The sequence below is a fragment of the Palaemon carinicauda genome, chromosome 11 (assembly GCF_036898095.1).
Source record: "Palaemon carinicauda isolate YSFRI2023 chromosome 11, ASM3689809v2, whole genome shotgun sequence".
In the NCBI taxonomy this organism is placed as follows: Eukaryota; Metazoa; Arthropoda; class Malacostraca; order Decapoda; family Palaemonidae; genus Palaemon; species Palaemon carinicauda.
In genome coordinates this window covers 79146230-79163729 of record NC_090735.1, presented here as the reverse complement: position 1 = coordinate 79163729, position 17500 = coordinate 79146230, and the positions used below count along the sequence as shown (strand labels likewise).

At 36.1% G+C, this 17500-nt stretch overlaps 2 protein-coding genes across 2 annotated transcripts in view; both read left to right on the top strand.

Moving 5' to 3' along the window:
- Window positions 1-17500, top strand: part of LOC137649716 (gigaxonin-like) — a 115260-nt gene that overhangs the window by 64686 nt on the left and 33074 nt on the right. The gene's annotated exons all lie outside the window — the stretch shown is intronic.
- LOC137649715 (uncharacterized) lies at window positions 7894-15788 on the top strand. The gene is made up of 2 exons (XM_068382673.1): window positions 7894-7937; window positions 13106-15788. Exon 2 carries the CDS (start codon window positions 13115-13117, stop codon window positions 14816-14818), a length of 1704 nt encoding a protein of 567 aa, XP_068238774.1. The 5' UTR covers window positions 7894-7937; window positions 13106-13114; the 3' UTR covers window positions 14819-15788.

The window sequence follows — 17500 nt, the reverse complement described above, 5'->3', positions numbered from 1 at the left end:
ACCGATTTAATGTGGATTCAGAAAAATGCATTCAACGACTGATATGTTGATACGACATGTTCTCTATTTGTGAAGCTTTTGCTTCCAAACAGCACCATGTGACAGTCTTTTTTTTTTTTTTACCTTGAGAAGGCATATGATACCTCATGGAGATACGGTATACTTAAAACAATTCATGAATTAGGATTACAAGGAGAACTACCACTATTTATTCTGTCATTTCTTTCAAATCGAGTTTTTCAATTGAGAGTTGGGGAAACCCTATCAGAGAGTAAATATCAGGAAGGAGGAGTTTCTCTGGGTAGTTTGCTGAGTGTAACCCTGTGTGCACTAGCAATTAATGGGTTATCCTCAGTCATTCCCTGGGATGTTCTCTCAATATTATTTATGGATGATCTCTCAATATCATTTGCTGGAGCTAGAATGGCAATGGTTGAGAGAAAAATACAACTCTATTGACGAAATTATCCAGTGGGCCGAAATGAATGGATTTAAGTTCTCAACAAGTAAAACTACTATTGTCCATTTCTGTCGTATCCAGTGAGTACATCCAGACCCAGATATATACATTAAAGGTCAACGTATCCCATGTGTAAGTGAAGCTAAATTATTAGGTTTTATATTTGATTGTAGGCATACGTGGGTGTCTCACTTAAAAGAGTTAAAAGCTAAATGTCTTGAGGCTCTGAATCTTTTAAAAAAGTATTGTCCCATACATCATGGGGGGCCAGACTGCAATACTATTTTAAAATTGTACAAGGCCTTGATTTTTTCCAAAATTAGTTATGGGTGTGAAATATACTCTTCAGTCACCCCAAGCAGATTAAAAATGTTAGATTCAATACATCATGTTGGTATTAGATTGTCCACAGGAGCGTTTAGAACTTAGCCTATTACAAGTCTCAATGTTGATACTGGAGAATTACCTCTAGACCTTTACCGAAAGTCGTCTATTGTTCGGTATTGGTTTAGGTTGCAAAGACTCCCTAACTCTTTAGCCTTCAGACTGCAAGCTTTGTAACACACACATCATACTTTGAGTTGCACCCTAAATCCCCTCAACCTTATGGCTTTTGGGTGAAACAATTATTAAACAGTCTGAATATAATTAGAAGTAAGGTGCTTCCATATAAGGTATCATCAACGCCTCCATGGAAATTACCAGAGGTAACTTTTTGTAAATATTTTATTATTGTTAAGAAGAATATGACTGACTTAGAGTCCAGGTCTCTTTTTATGAACATGCTGCAGAACATAGGGGATCGACTTTTATATATACTAATGGCTCCAAATCTGATGCTGACGTTGGATTTGGAGTACATAGTAATGATTTCGATTTGAGGTGCACTTCCTCTAACAGCTTCCATATTTACTGCCGTTGTTGTGGCCTGATTGGTAACGTCTCTGCCTGGTGTTTGCCAGTGGGGGGTTTGAGTCCCGCTCAGTCTCGTTAGTGCCATTAGTGTCTGCAACCTTACCATCCTTGTGAGCTGAGGTTGGGGGGTTCGGGGGAGCCTATAGGTCTATCTGTTAAGTCATCAGCAGCCATTGCCTGGCCCTCCCTGGTCCTAGCTTGGGTGGAGAGGGGGCTTGGGCGCTGATCATATGATATATGGTCAGGCTCTAGGGTATTGTCATACTCGATAGAGCAATGTCACTGTCCCATGCCTCTGCCATTCATGAGCGGCCTTTAAAGCCTTTAAACTGTATGGCATACTAACCGCTATTGAGAAAATAGCGTTGGAGGAGAAGGGTAATTTTACAATTTTAGTGATTCAATGAGTGAATCTCAAGTTTTAGAAGTTTTTAATTCTAGTAACTCTAGTTTAAAAGATTTTAAGAGTGGCTTTTTATTATTGGTCGGAGAGGTATAATGGTTCAATTTTGCTGGGTTCCAGCACATGTAGGAGTGTCTCGGAATGAGAAGGCAGATTTACTGGCGAAGAATGCTCCATCCGAGTTGCTACCAAGAAGATATCCTATTCCTTTTAATGATTTCTTACCTAACATCAGGAAATTGTTTTGTAATAGTTGGCAGCAGCACTGGGATGGTCTAGAAGGCAAGAAGATGAGAGAGATAACAAATATCATATCTCCTTGGAGATATAACATGATGCCCCGAAAGTGGGAGACGTCTCTTTGTCGTCTCCGCATTGGTCACACACAGTTGACACACGAGTTTCTTCTGAAGGGCCAACACCAATTGTATTGCGACGACTGTTTGGTGCCTTTGACAGTGAGGCATTTGTTGATCGAATGCACCAATTATAATAACTTAAGAAATAGATATCTGTTTGAGGCTCGAGGTGAGGGTGGCAGGTACATCCTGGCCAAGATCCTTGGACATGATGTGTCGTACAATGTTAGTAGCATTTTTAAATTGATATCAGAAGCAGGCCTTCTTAATGCTATTTAACTTTTATAAAATATTTACTTCTAGTGGCTTTTTTAAATTTATATCGAAAGCAGGTCTTCTTAATGCTATCTAACTTTTATAACATACAGTATTTACTTCTCTGCTTTTAATTGAATATTCTTTTAATCATTATTTATAATAAACGATATCGGCGTCAATGACCTTCGATGTCAGGATGCCAGAAAACTTCAAATCAATCAATTAATCGATCTCCACGATTGAATATTGATAAGGCGGACTGGGATAAATTTCGTGATGCTAAGTGAAATTAAAGGAAATGCAGAACAGTTTGAAAATATTGATGATGCCATAGACTTACTGAATGGAACCCTTCATAAAGCAGGAGTTAATTCAATTCCCAAAACAACAGGGTTATTCAAACGACGACCAGTCCCCTGGGGGTCTTCAGAACTAACTGCCCTGTAAAGAGCCACAAGAAGGTCTTTAACTCGACTGCGCAGACACCGCACTGAGGGCAATTTGATTCTATACAAGAAATGTAGAGTACAGTTCCGTAGTGCCATGGAGGAAGTTAGGCGCCAGTCATGGGTGTCATTTGTTTCCTCCATTAACAGTAGAACACCACCATCTGCTTTGTGGAGGAAAATACAAAAGATTGCTGGCAAATTTACCCCAAACCCACCACCAGTGTTGAAGGTGAAAGGTCAGTATGTGACTGAAGCAAATGATGTGAGCAATGCCCTGGTTGACCATTTTTCAAATGTATTATGCAAGTGTGAAGGAGCTCCTGGACACCAGTATAGGAGCAACGAAGAAAATAAAATTTTAAATTTTGTAACAGGAAGAGAAGTCATATAATTCTCCTTCTACTGAAAGAGAATTTGATTCATCTCTTACTAATTGTAATGATACAGCCCCTGAACCCGATGGAATTCCATGTGCAATGATTAAACGTGTACATTTTAATACAAAGTTATTTATTTTAAGCATTATTAATAGAATATGGCAGGATCATAGTTATCCAAGTATTTGTGAACTAGCCATTATTTTAGCCTTTTTAAAACCTGGTAAGGACAAGTTTTTAGCAGCAAACTACCAACCTATTGCATTGACATCATGTTTATGTAAAATCATGGAGAAGATGGTCAATGTAAGACTGACTTGGTACCTTGAAAAGAAGGGTATTTTATCACCGATTCAATGTGGATTTAGAATGCACTCAACAACTGATGTCTTGATACGACTTGAGTCATCTATTTGTGAACTCTTTGCTTCCAAACAGCAACATGTGACAGTCTTCTTTGACCTCGAAAAGGCATATGATACCACATGGAGATACGGTATTCTTAAAACAATTCTTGAATTAGGAATAAGAGGAGAGCTGCCATTATTTTATTCAGTAAGTTCTTTCACATAGAATATTTCAAGTGAGAGTGGGGGAAGCTCTATTAGAGAGTAAATGTCAGGAGGAAGGAGTCCCTCAGGGTATTGTGCTGAGTGTATCCCTCTTCGCACCAGCAACTAATGGGATATCATCAGTCATTCCGCGGGATGTTCTCTTAACATTATTTGTGGATGATCTCTCCCTATCAGTTGCTGGAACTATAATGGCAATAGTTGAGAGAAAACTACAACTCTCAATTGACAAAATTACTCAGTGGGCCGATATGAATGGATTCAAGTTCTTGACAAGTAAAACTACTAAAGTCCATTTCTGTCGTTTCCGGGGAGTACATCCAGACCCGGATATATACATTAAAGGTATACGTATCCCATGTATAAGTGAAGCTAAATTTTTAGGGTTGATATTTGATTGTAGGCATACATGGGTGTCTCTCTTGAAAGCGTTAAAAGCTAAATGTCTTGAGACTTTGAGTCCTTTAAAAGTCTTGTCCCATACATCATGGGGCGGGGGTGGGGGGGGGGGTGGGGGGCAGACCGCAATACTATTCTGAAATTATACAAGGCCTTGATTTTTTACAAAATTAGTTATGGGTATGAAATATACTCTTCAGCCACTCCAGGCCAATTAAAGGTGTTAGATTCAATACATCATGCTGGTATTAGATTGTCCACAGGAATGTTTAGAACTTCGCCTATTACAAGTCTACTTATTGAGGCTGGAGAATTACCTCTAGACATTTACCAAAAGTCTTCTATTGTTCGGTATTGGTTTAGGTTGCAAAGACTCCCTAACTCTTTAGCCTTTCAGATTGCAAGCCTTGTAAGACACCCATCATACTTTGAGTTGCACCCTAAATCCCCTCAACCCTATGGCTTTTGGGTGAAACTGTTATTAAACAGTCTGAATATAATTAGAAGTAAGGTGCTTCCATTTAAGGTATCATCAACATCTCCATGGAAATTACTGACTGACTTAGAAGCCAGGTCTCTTTTTATGGAATATGTTGCAGAACATAGGGGATTGACTTTTATATACAGTATACTGATGGCTCCAAATCTGATGTTGGCGTTGGATTTGGAGTACATAGTAATGATTTTAATTGTAGAGGTGCACTTCCTCTAACAGCTTCCATATTTACTGCCGAAGTGTATGGCATACTAACAGTTATTGAGAAAATAGCATTGGTGAAGGAGGGTAATTTTACCATTTTCAGTGATGCAAGGAGTGTCCTTCAAGTTTTAGAAGTTTTAAATTCTGGTAACCCTCTAGTTTTAAAGATTTCAGAATGGCTTTTTATTATTTGTCGGAGAGGTATAATGGTTCAATTTTGTTGGGTTCCAGCACACGTAGGAGTGTCTCGGAATGAGAAGGCAGATTTACTGGCGAAGAATGCTGCATCCGAGTTACTACGAAGCAGGTATCCTATTCCCTTTAATGATTTCCTACCTAACATCAAGAATTTTTTTTTTTTTTGTAATAATTGGCAACAGCACTGGGATAGTCTAGATGGCAATAAGATGAAAGAGGTAACAAATATCATGTATCCTTGGAGATATAACATGATGCCCCGAAAGTGGGAGGCGTCTCTTTGTTGTCTCCACATTAGTCACACACGGTTGACACACATTTCTTCTGAAGAGCCAACACCAACTGTATTGTGACGACTGTTTGGTACCTTTAACAGTGAGGCATTTGTTGATCGAATGCCCCAATTATAATAACTTGGGAAATAGATATGTTTGAGGCTCGAGGTGAGGATAGCAAGTTCTTCCTGGCCAAGATCCTTGGACATGATGTGTCGTACAATGCTAGTGGCATTTTCAAATTGATATCAGAAGCAGGCCTTCTTAATGCTTTTTAACTTTTATAACATATTTACTTCTAGTGACATTTCAAATTTATATCAGAAGCAGGTCTTCTTAACCCTGTACAGGTGAACATGTAGCGTATATGCTACCGCCTATATGCGCAAAACCACTTTTTCACTTCTGCGCCGCTTGGGTTCGGCTTCTGAGCGGAAATTTACCCAGCACCGGTTAGTTAGACCATAGACACAATCGAAGGAACAACTGCCATTGTCCTCTCTCTCACCGTTTTTTGGAAATAGCCATTTTTGTTTTTCCTGGTAGCGTATACGCTACACTTTTACCTGGTAAGTGACTGTGATTGATTTTCACAAGTTTTACAATATTGATTACAATATATATATTTCTGTGAATAGTGTTTTGATGCTTATATCGAATGTTGATAGATGATTTGAGAAGACGATGCTAATGGTATATTGTATGTAGAATTACCATCTATAATTTAATTTAGCCAATATTAGTAATGTGTTTTTTCCTCTTTTTTTAGTTTGGATCAGGGCATCCAGAAATCTTTCTGAAGAGATCTTGATAAGATTGTCACCCCAGACATCCACCTAAGCATTCTCATTTCTGCCACATCCATCTTCTCCTCTGTCTTCCTCATGCTTGCTGTTTCCGTTCCATACAGCATTGCTGTTCTTACCACTGTCTTATGAAATTTTCCCATTAACCTCAGTGGTATTCTTTTGTCACAAAGAACTCCTGAGGCTGCTCTCCAGTTGTCCCAGCCTGACTGTACCCGATGTTTAACTTCATCTTCCATACCTCCTCCAGCATTAACAAAGGATCCCAAATACTTAAACTTATCAACTCTCTTAATCTGTTCTCCCCTAAGATGAATACTGTCTCTATCATCCCCCTCACTGGTGGTACACATATATTCTGTCTTAGACCTACTTATTCTCATTCCTCTGTCCTCCAGTACTTGCCTCCACCTTTTCAATTTCATTTCCAGATCTTCCCTGCTCTCTGCGCACAGAACAATATCATCTGCATACAATATGTTCCATGGTACTGCCTCCCTTACCTCTTCTATTAAAACATCCATCACTATGTTAAAGATAAATGGGCTCAGAGCTGACCCTTGGTGTAATCCTAATAAAAAAATCATGAAGTTACTTCCATGTTCTTTTATTGAGTATATATATATATATATATATATATATATATATATATATATATATATATATATATATGTGTGTGTGTGTGTGTATATATACACACATTAATATATATATATATATATATATATATATATATATATATATATGTATATATGTATATATATATGTATATATATATATTTATATATATATATATACACATATTAATATATATATATATATATATATATATATGTAATGATTAGAATATTAATATTACATGTTTAAAACAAATGACGTAATATGTCATGTTGGTTGGAAGAGCTGGCCGTGAGATTTGCTATGGTCAACTCAATTTGTGTACAGGATGTAAGATGCTGAGTTGTCATTCTTTCTTAGTGTCAACACATTAACTCTTCGTGTGAAAGTTTGTGACGTCACCGGATGCAGGTGTCTTCCGATTCCGTCACTTATCCAAATTAAAGCAAGTGTACGTTTTTTGGGATATCAGTAATTTGTTCAGTTCTTGTTTAAACTTCACCAGAATTGGTCATGTGGACCAACACAGCTTCCTCCAGTGATGGAGATGTTTAACTCAGTTGTTTATATACAATAAAACTTAAAAAACCACCAAGATGTGTTCAATAAACCATCTAAATACATCTGAAAACAACTGATACTCAAATGTGTGCTTAAGACAGTAGCACACCAATAAATGGTGGCAGCGCTTAAACTCAAAGACAGCGGTTATACTCTAAGAATTAGAGAAATATCTTCAAGACTTCAAAAATAAATAGCTGTAAAACCAGAGATATATCTTCAAGACTTCAACATAAAAGCTGTAATACCTGATAAAGATCTTCAAGAACTCAGAACTATCTACAAATATCTACAATTTTGACTGAGTCCAACGAAAATGCTAACACCAACATATGTTAGTATACAAATAGAATCTTCAATCAACATCCTAGGAAACCCAAGGACTGGCATTCAACTATTGCAAAACATATCCAGGAAGACCTACATTCTACAAGAAACTAGAACGAGACATCGCTAACAAAACATCAAGAGAGAGAGAGAGAGAGACGACTCGACTACATATAAAGCTAAGTACAAAGATTTTGTATTCATTTCAGTTTGTGCAGTGAAGTGTAGTTGTCACAAGTCGTTAGTCAAATATTACTGGGGTGAGTGAATTCCTAAACTTTGTTATAAGAAACTCCGAATTCTCATTTAGAATTTTTCTTTCTTTGTGCTAATTCCTTTTTCTTTCATAAACTCTTGGGGGGAAATGTATTGGGATTAGTAACATTGTTGGGGGAATTTTATTATACATATGCGTTTACGCAGTGGGCGTCTGTACTCATATAGATATTTTGATAGGATTGAAAGGGGTCAAAGAGATAGAAAAAAAAAGAATACAGCAGTCATGGCTCCTCCTGTCAGCCCTACCCCTGGACCTAGTGGTGTAGGCCAGGCTAATCCTCCTCCAATTGTGACGCTTGTAAATGCCAGGTCAGCAATCCTTCCTTTTCAAGGCCGTGTCAACGGGTTCTTGCCACAAAATGTGGAGTCATGGATTTCATCCGTTGATGCCCATTTAAATGCCAAACAAATCGTAGATCCTTTTGTACAATTACAAGAAGCTAAAAGTTTTATAGATTTTTCTAAGGGGGATGCGAGTGCGTATTTAAGAGGTGTTTCATTTCAGGAAGCAGTTACTTGGGATGATTTCAAAGTTAGGTTACGCGCGATCTATGGGGGTGAAGAAGCTTTGGATGTGGTGTTAACGTTACGAAATACACTTAATCAAGCCACTATGAATCGGCTTAATGTTGTTGAGAGAGCAGCTCTCATAGCTGATAGGCTTAACGAATATCAGGACATTTTAGGTAATTCCACTTGGGTTACTAACGATAATATCTCCGTGAAAGATTTTTTACGATTAATGTATTTAACTTGCATGACACTTATGTTGCCTGAAGCTTTAGTGCGGTGCTTTGATAAGAAGTTAATGCCTGCAAGTACGGAATTGGATGTCTATAAACAGATAAAGAAGCACATGTCCAAGTGTCCAGATCTCGATCCCGTGTTAACTCAAGTTTTTGCTAAGAATGAAACAAAACCACAAACAGTGAACGTAATTAATAATCCAGTAGCGGGAGTGACGTGTTACAACTGCAAACGTCAAGGTCACATAAGCGCAGACTGTAGAACGAAATTTTGTTCAGTTCACAACACAGGATCACATTCTTATAGTCAATGTTACGCGCGTAAGACACAACAATATCCTAGAAATGCACAGTCAATTCCACAGTCAGTTCCATATGGAAATAAAAAGAAAAATCCTCATTTTAACAATAAGAAGAAACAACAAAATGTCAATGCAGTTCAGAGTCCGAAACAAACAAACACTTCAAATATCGCTGAGCCTGGGCCGTCAAACCAGACCTCGCAAAGTCAGCCTAATTTTCAGAATGTGCAGAACAAAGCAAATACCACATAGTTAACTCTAGAGGGGAAGAGAGTGATGTTGGGTCAAGGTCATTTATGTCAACATCAATAGTATTGAATAATCAATTTAATGTTTTATCAGATAAATGTGAGACAATAGATTTTCCTATGAAACACACGGCCGAATTAAGTAAAACAGTGCATGCTCCCGTAGATTTGCAACGAATTCATACAATAATAAGCCAAAATGAGTTACGGCCAACCTTATATGCTGTAAATTTAGAACACAAATCCTTTACGTTATTCTTTGACTCTGGTAGTCCACGTAATATTATGGATTTGAAGACGCATCATTTGTTGTTTTCGAACTTTCCGATTGAAAAATCAGGAATCAGACTTTCAGGTATAGGAAATAGTGAATTAAACGTCATAGGCATAACTCATATTCAGTTCAGAGTCGGTAATCGCACGTTTGCCGATACATTTGTTGTTGTGAAAAACATTAATATGTATCCAGCTGTAATTATAGGATACCCATCTATGGGAAATCAAAACATTATCTTAGCTCCTGCAAAGCACGGCGTGTATATCAAAGGGAAATTCTATAAGTCTTCTAATACTTTAAAGTCTGTTTTGGATAATAAGGAGACGACAAATGTAACCGTAACGTACGTTGAAGAACCAATAACTTGTCTCACTAATAAAGAAATAATACACGCGACCCAGCAGAATTCTCGTTCACCCGTAATATCATCTTGCACGCAATATATCGAACCAAACATACCTTCGAATTTAATAGTGCAAATAAAGAAAACACTACCGGGATCTGAAATATTAATCCTTTCCGATACTTTGAAAACCAACGGATTGTCTGTCACACAAGCTATTTATACAGTAGGCTCACATCAGCAATGTAATATCGAAGTCTGTAATCATTTAAATAACACTTTAGTAATTCACAAAAATCAACATATCTTGGATGTAGAAGTTTATAAACATCGTATTCTTACCGTTGCTGAAATCAATCACTCTCAATCAGTTGCGGATGAATCCCTTTTACGATCTATTAAAAATAAAATCAGTAAGGACATTCAAGACGAAGAAATTCAGCAGAAAATTTTTGAACTTTTAAATAAATATACAGATGTCTTTTCCACTACGGATGGATCCTTAGGGAAAACAGATGTGATCGAGCATCAAATAAGGTTAAAAGACAAACAGAAAATTATATATGTACCCTCGTACAGACTCCCTATGAAATTCCAGAATGAAATAAATGATGAAGTAGGTAAAATGTTAGAGGAAGGAGTCATTAGAAAATCAAATAGCCCTTATAATTTTCCTTTAATAGTTGTACCGAAAAAAGATCGAACATGGCGTATCTGTGTCGACTTTCGTCGTCTAAACGAGGAAACGATCCCTGATCGATTCCCAGTGCCATGTACTGACGATATTTTGTCTTTGTTAGGTCAGAATAAATATTTTACCAGTTTGGACTTACTTAAAGGCTTTCACCAGATATCATTAGAAGAAGATAGTATCCCATACACAGCCTTCAGCACAGCCAGGGGACATTATGAATTTTTACGGATGCCTTTTGGTTTACGTTGTGCTCCTATAACATTTACAAGAATGATTAACATAGTGTTTGGAGACTTGTTAGGGGATATATTGCATGCCTATATGGATGATCTTGTAATCTTTTCCAACACCTTAGAAGAACATCTACGTAAGTTAGAACTAGTACTACAGAGATTAAGACAACATAACTTAAGGGTAAAGATTAGTAAGTGTGAATTTTTCAAAACAGAATTAGTATATTTGGGTTTCATGGTGTCAAGCCAAGGTCTTAAAGTAGTCCATGATAAGGTGTCGGCTATACGTAATTTTCCCATACCTACTAATGTCAAGGGAATACAGCAATTTCTGGGTTGTAGTGGATATTACAGGCGTTTTATACGCAACTATTCAATAATAGCCGCTCCTTTAACTGATCTTACGAAGAAGGGCGTAGATTTCATATGGTCTGAGCAACATCAACAGGCGTTTAATACTTTGAAAGATGAACTGTGTAGTTCTCCTATCTTAAAATTTCCTGACTTCGGTAAGGAATTCTTCATTGCAACAGACGCCTCAGACTTAGGAGTGGGAGGGGTATTGCTTCAGCAATATGATAAACAGTTTTTCCCGATAGCTTTCTATTCTCGAAAATTGAGAACTTCCGAAAGTAAATATGCAGTAATAGACAAGGAAGGACTAGCTATTGTTAATTCGCTAGTGCATTTTAAGTTCATAATTTACGGTTATCCCGTTAAGGTTCTTACTGACCATAAACCACTAACAGAGTTCTTTAAAGGCTTCAATCACAGCCCTAAACGAACTCGGTGGCATTTAATCATTCAAGATTTTGGCGCAAGAATCGGGTATTTACCTGGGAAAGCAAATATCATTGCGGATGCATTATCACGCAACCCCGTGTCATCTTGTACGGAGTCTTTAGCTGAATTAATAGATATATCAACATCCATGCCTATTGTAAAAACAATATCTGAACAAGAAGATTTAGGCTGGAGTGCTGAATTGTTACAGACTGAGCAAAGAAAAGATCAGAAAATAGAAACAATTATAAATGCTTTGAAAGGCAATCATAAAGAAAAAGAATATATAAAGTATAAACAGCAGAATTATGTAATCAAAGATAATATTCTGTGTAGGACTGTGACAAGGAAAACCCGCAATACACCACATGTAACTAACGACCAGGTAGTAGTACCAAACTCACTTGTTTCCACTGTCCTGAATTGGTTGCATTCAAATCCATTACATGGACACCCTGGGTTCTCATTAATGTCACAGAAAGCCAAATCATTGTTTTATTGGCATACAATGCTTACAGATATAAAAAGACACATAGCTAATTGTCGCACATGTCAGGAAAACAAAGGGCATACGAAAACACCTGTTAGCTTAGGAACTTATCCTGTTCCCAATCAACCTTTTGAAAGAATACATTTAGATTTGTTAACAGGATTTTACGAGTCAGACAGAGGGAATAAGCACCTCTTAGTAATTATAGATGCTTTAACTCGATATACAGAACTAATAGCGCTTAAAACTAAAACTGCGATTGAATGCGCTAGGAAGTTTTACGAGTGTTACATTTGTAAACATGGAATTCCACACATGATAATCTCAGACTCGGGTGGTGAATTTAATAATCACTTTCTTACCTCATTGTGTGAATTCCTCAAAATAAAGAAGATCAATACCATGATATATCACCCAGAGTCGAATGGGCTAGTGGAAAGAGCAAATAGGAAGATATTAAATATATTAAGGGTAACACTAGGGGGATCAGACCCCAACTGGGATATTGCAATACCGGCGGCACTGAGTACTCTGAATCATTCATATCATATATCAATTAAAATGTCACCGCATGAAGCATTGTATGGTACCCCAGTTAGAACACCTTTCCATGTATTAACGCCTACAACTAATCTATCAAATCCTTTAAAAGAATGTATAAATGCAAGTATAAGTCGATATGATATCCTTCGAAAGAATTTAGAAGAATCACAAATCATAATGAAAAGGAATCATGATAAAATAGCGAAACCAACTAAAACATATACCGTGGGTGATAACATCTATATTCAAATCAATGTCAGAAAAGGGCTCAACTATAAACTAACACCTAAGTTTGAAGGCCCATTTAACATTTTGGAAATATTAACGGCCAATAGGTTTAGAATTCAAAATGTAGCCCAACCCACGGATGAGAGAATAGTACCATTGTCTCACATAAGAAATTAAAAAGAAGTGAGGAAAAATTTTAATTTTAATTTAAAAGTTTTCTTTTTAATACAGGAGTAATTACATATGTTTTTTCTCGTTACAGGTTTCCAAGATGAATTTTTTGTTGTTGGGAGTGATATTGTTCGCTCAGACATTTTTTTCGTATGGGATGAGTTCTAAGACTAAGAATATATATTTTAAATATGGAAATATAGTTGAAAGACAAGAAGACATTTTTATTACATCAACCAACGTAATTGTCGAAGTGCATATGCAAGCAATTTTTCTTCAAGAGAATGATGTCACTAGCTTAAGAACCGCCATTTCAAGGTTTTCTGCATCATTGGATGAGTTGCATAGGAGACATTTTCATTTGACTACTAAGAGTTTGCTTAGCTCAACATTAAAAATTGCAGAGATGCTATCTGATGACTTAAAGAATAAGACTGGAGAGACAGGATCTTTGGCTTATGACCTTTTGATGTGGACTGTAGGACACGAACAAAAAGAAAGACGGAATCCGTTCATTTATGCTGCATTAAGCATCTTTGGGTCTGTTGCAAGTTTAGGTTTAGGACTTTCCAATCGTCTTAAAATTAGTAATCAAAATAAGAAAATTGAGTTCTTGACTCATAAAGATGAATTGATTATGTCAGAACTAAGGGATCAGTTAGCTTCAATCAATAAAATTATGGATTTGTTAAATGAACATTCAGATAATATCGTTCAAATTATGGAAGTACAGGATTTGTTAGCAACATTAACGTATTATGATTCAAAGATAGATCACATACATAACAGAATTGCACATTTCATTGAGAAATCCAAGGATTATGTAGAAGCTATCACGTTAGCAACTAAAGGTGTATTGTCGCCCCATTTGTTGCCTATACGTTACTTAAAATTAGTTCTGGAGAACACTAGGGATAAACTAGGCTATGTTCCTTTGTTAGACGAACATAGGTTAGAATTTTATTACAGCCTAATTACAGTAAACGTAGATAATAACAAGATTAGGATTACAATTCCCTTTGATTCTTCTGATGCCTGGCAATCTTACAGGATATCACCATTTCCGACTTTCATGACGAATCACTCAAATCCAGTAATATCCAGTTTGACAGGACACGTATTGATTTCCCCAGACAAGGAAACATATACGGTCATTAAAGACTTAAATCAATTAACTCACTGTTCAGACGCAATGGATAGAAAAATATGTACAGCTGACTCATTTGAATTCCGTAAAAACTTGATGGATTCATGCGAGTTAGGTATAGTGCTAGACGGTGCTCTCTCCCATACAAGTGAAAATTGTCTGGATAAGCTTTATCCCTTTGACAATAAAGAATTCAATTGCAGACTAAATAATGGCTCGTGGATACGATACGACAAGGACGGCTTCAATATATCATGCCCTGACGGATCCACATCCCACAACCACATCTTCGTCGCAGCAGATGGCTGTATCGGGACTTCCCCGAATTCCATGGTGACTGGCCTACGGACAATCATCAGAGAACGTGCTTACTTCGCGAATTTCACGTGGACCTCTACAACGCCCGCACTTCCTCTCCCCTATAAAGGAAGTGTGGCGAAACACTTAATGAAACTTACCGAAAAGGACCACCTGTCGCCGACTTACAAAGAGATTCTTCACCCCATAATACTGGCTAGTTTGTGTTTCACGGTGATGATATTTATCGCCGTGAACATCCTTGTTTGGCGTAGGTTACGGCACAGCAAGCAGCTACAAAGGAACGAGTTGAATAGCCCTGACAATACCCCTTACCTGATACAATTCAAAGCTGTATGAGTGGCCACCTCATTCGCTAAGGGAGTAATTTGTCAGGATGATGTTTGTATGAAAAGCTGACTAGTACGCTAGTAATATGTAATTAAAGAAATTCTCTACATTTGCATTGTTAAAAATACATTTAAAATAACATTTAAAAAAATAAATAAAATAAAAAAGGATATAAATCATTTTTTTCTCTCGGCATCTAATAAAAATATATAAGCCGGAATGTTAAAAAAGAAAAGAGAAAAAAAAAAAAAAAAAAAAAAAAAAAAAATATATAAGATATATAACAGAATCTATGGGCATCTAATAAAATGTATCAGCCCTATATATAAATATATATATATGTACGAAACCGTGGTACGTGTACGTACCAGGAATTCGTATTTGTGCACTGAATATTGAGTATCTTGTTTCTGACAAAGGTAACAATTATTTTTTATCAAGTTACCGAATCATTTGTAAGTCAGAATTTGTTTTGTTTTTTGGTACCATGTAATCATTTGCTAGCAATGTACCATATGTATGATCTTGGTTTTATCATGCATTTTTCTTTTTGCTTTGGTAATATCTTTTTTTTGTATGCACTATTGTTATTAATTTTGGTGTGCCTGTTTGGACATTCGTCCTCAGTTGGATATAGCTAGTTTTGGACAATGAATGATACGTATGTCCAGTCACACCTAATAACCATGTTTCGGCTTGTTGTTAAATTTTTGTAAAAAAAATTGAGATAGCTGGCCGAGCATATGTAATGATTAGAATATTAATATTACATGTTTAAAACAAATGACGTAATATGTCATGTTGGTTGGAAGAGCTGGCCGTGAGATTTGCTATGGTCAACTCAATTTGTGTACAGGATGTAAGATGCTGAGTTGTCATTCTTTCTTAGTGTCAACACATTAACTCTTCGTGTGAAAGTTTGTGACGTCACCGGATGCAGGTGTCTTCCGATTCCGTCACTTATCCAAATTAAAGCAAGTGTACGTTTTTTGGGATATCAGTAATTTGTTCAGTTCTTGTTTAAACTTCACCAGAATTGGTCATGTGGACCAACACAGCTTCCTCCAGTGATGGAGATGTTTAACTCAGTTGTTTATATACAATAAAACTTAAAAAACCACCAAGATGTGTTCAATAAACCATCTAAATACATCTGAAAACAACTGATACTCAAATGTGTGCTTAAGACAGTAGCACACCAATATATATATATATATATATTATGTATGTATGTATGTATGTATGTATATATATATATATATATATATATATATATATATATATATATATATATATATATATATATTTATTATAACAGCTGGCAAATTACTACCGCTAGAGATTTATGGGGTCCTTTGACTGGCCAGACAATACTACATTAGATCATTTTCTCTAGGGTTACCGTTCATTTTCCCTTTGCCTACATATACACAAAAATAGTCTGGCCCATTCTTTACACATTCTCCTCTGTCCTCATACACCTGACAACACTGAGATTACCAAACAATTCTTCTTCACCCAAGTGATTACTGCACTGTCATTGTTCAGTTGCTACTTTGCTCTACATAAGGTTAGAAGAGACTCTTTAGCTATGGTAAACAGCTCCTCTAGGAGAAGGGCACTCCAAAATCAAACCATTGTTCTCCATTCTTTGGTAGTGACAGCCTCTGTACCATGGTCTTTCACTGTCTTGGGTTAGAGTTTCTTTGCTTGAGGGTACACTCGGGCACACTATTCTATCTTATTTCTTTTCCTTTTGTTTTGTTAAAGTTTTTATAGTTTATATAGGAGATATTTATTTTAATGTTGTTACTATTCTTAGAATATTTTATTTTTCCTTGTATCCTTTCCTCCCTGGGATATTTTCCCTGTTAGAGATCCTGGGCTTATAGCATCCTGCTTTTCCAACTAGGGTTGTAGCTTAGCAAGTAATAATTATAAAAATAATATATATGTATAATATATATATATATATATATATATATATATATATATATATATATATATATATATATATATATATATATATGTGTGTGTGTGTGTGTGTGTGGGTGGGTGGGTGGGTGTGTGTTATAATGGCTAGCGAATTACGTAAATTTCCAAGCTCTAAAACCCATATGCTTAATGTACATAAATCTGTTACACTAGAAATAATCTCCGAATTCTGAGAATATTACATAACTCCCAGACAGTAATATATATGAACATTGAATATCCCAAGGTCTCTTACATTGCTCAAAAGAAAACTAGGGGATTACTTTACTTGAACTATTGTAAACCAACCTCTTATTTCTGATCATATTCAGGGAATCGAGAAAAGTACTGAGAAAAAATATTGGTTATCGAAATAATACATACTACAAACAAATATATTCCATAAGAAGTTAACAATAATTCAAAAAAATTAACACCAAAAATGACACTCAAAATATTGAACCTGAACTAAAAATTAGACTGAGATAAATAAAAATAATACTATGAAAATTATACAATCACTTGTTTCACAGGAATTAATTTATGAAATTATTTAACTTTAGTAATTAATGAAAAGAGTTAACACCTTAACACACTAATGAAAATACAATAATGAAATTTACAAATGTGTAATTGCTACGCTTACATCTTTTGGTTTACACAAGGTTACAGAATGGTTAAGCAAAGTTAATACACTTCACTGTTTAACCTAAATCT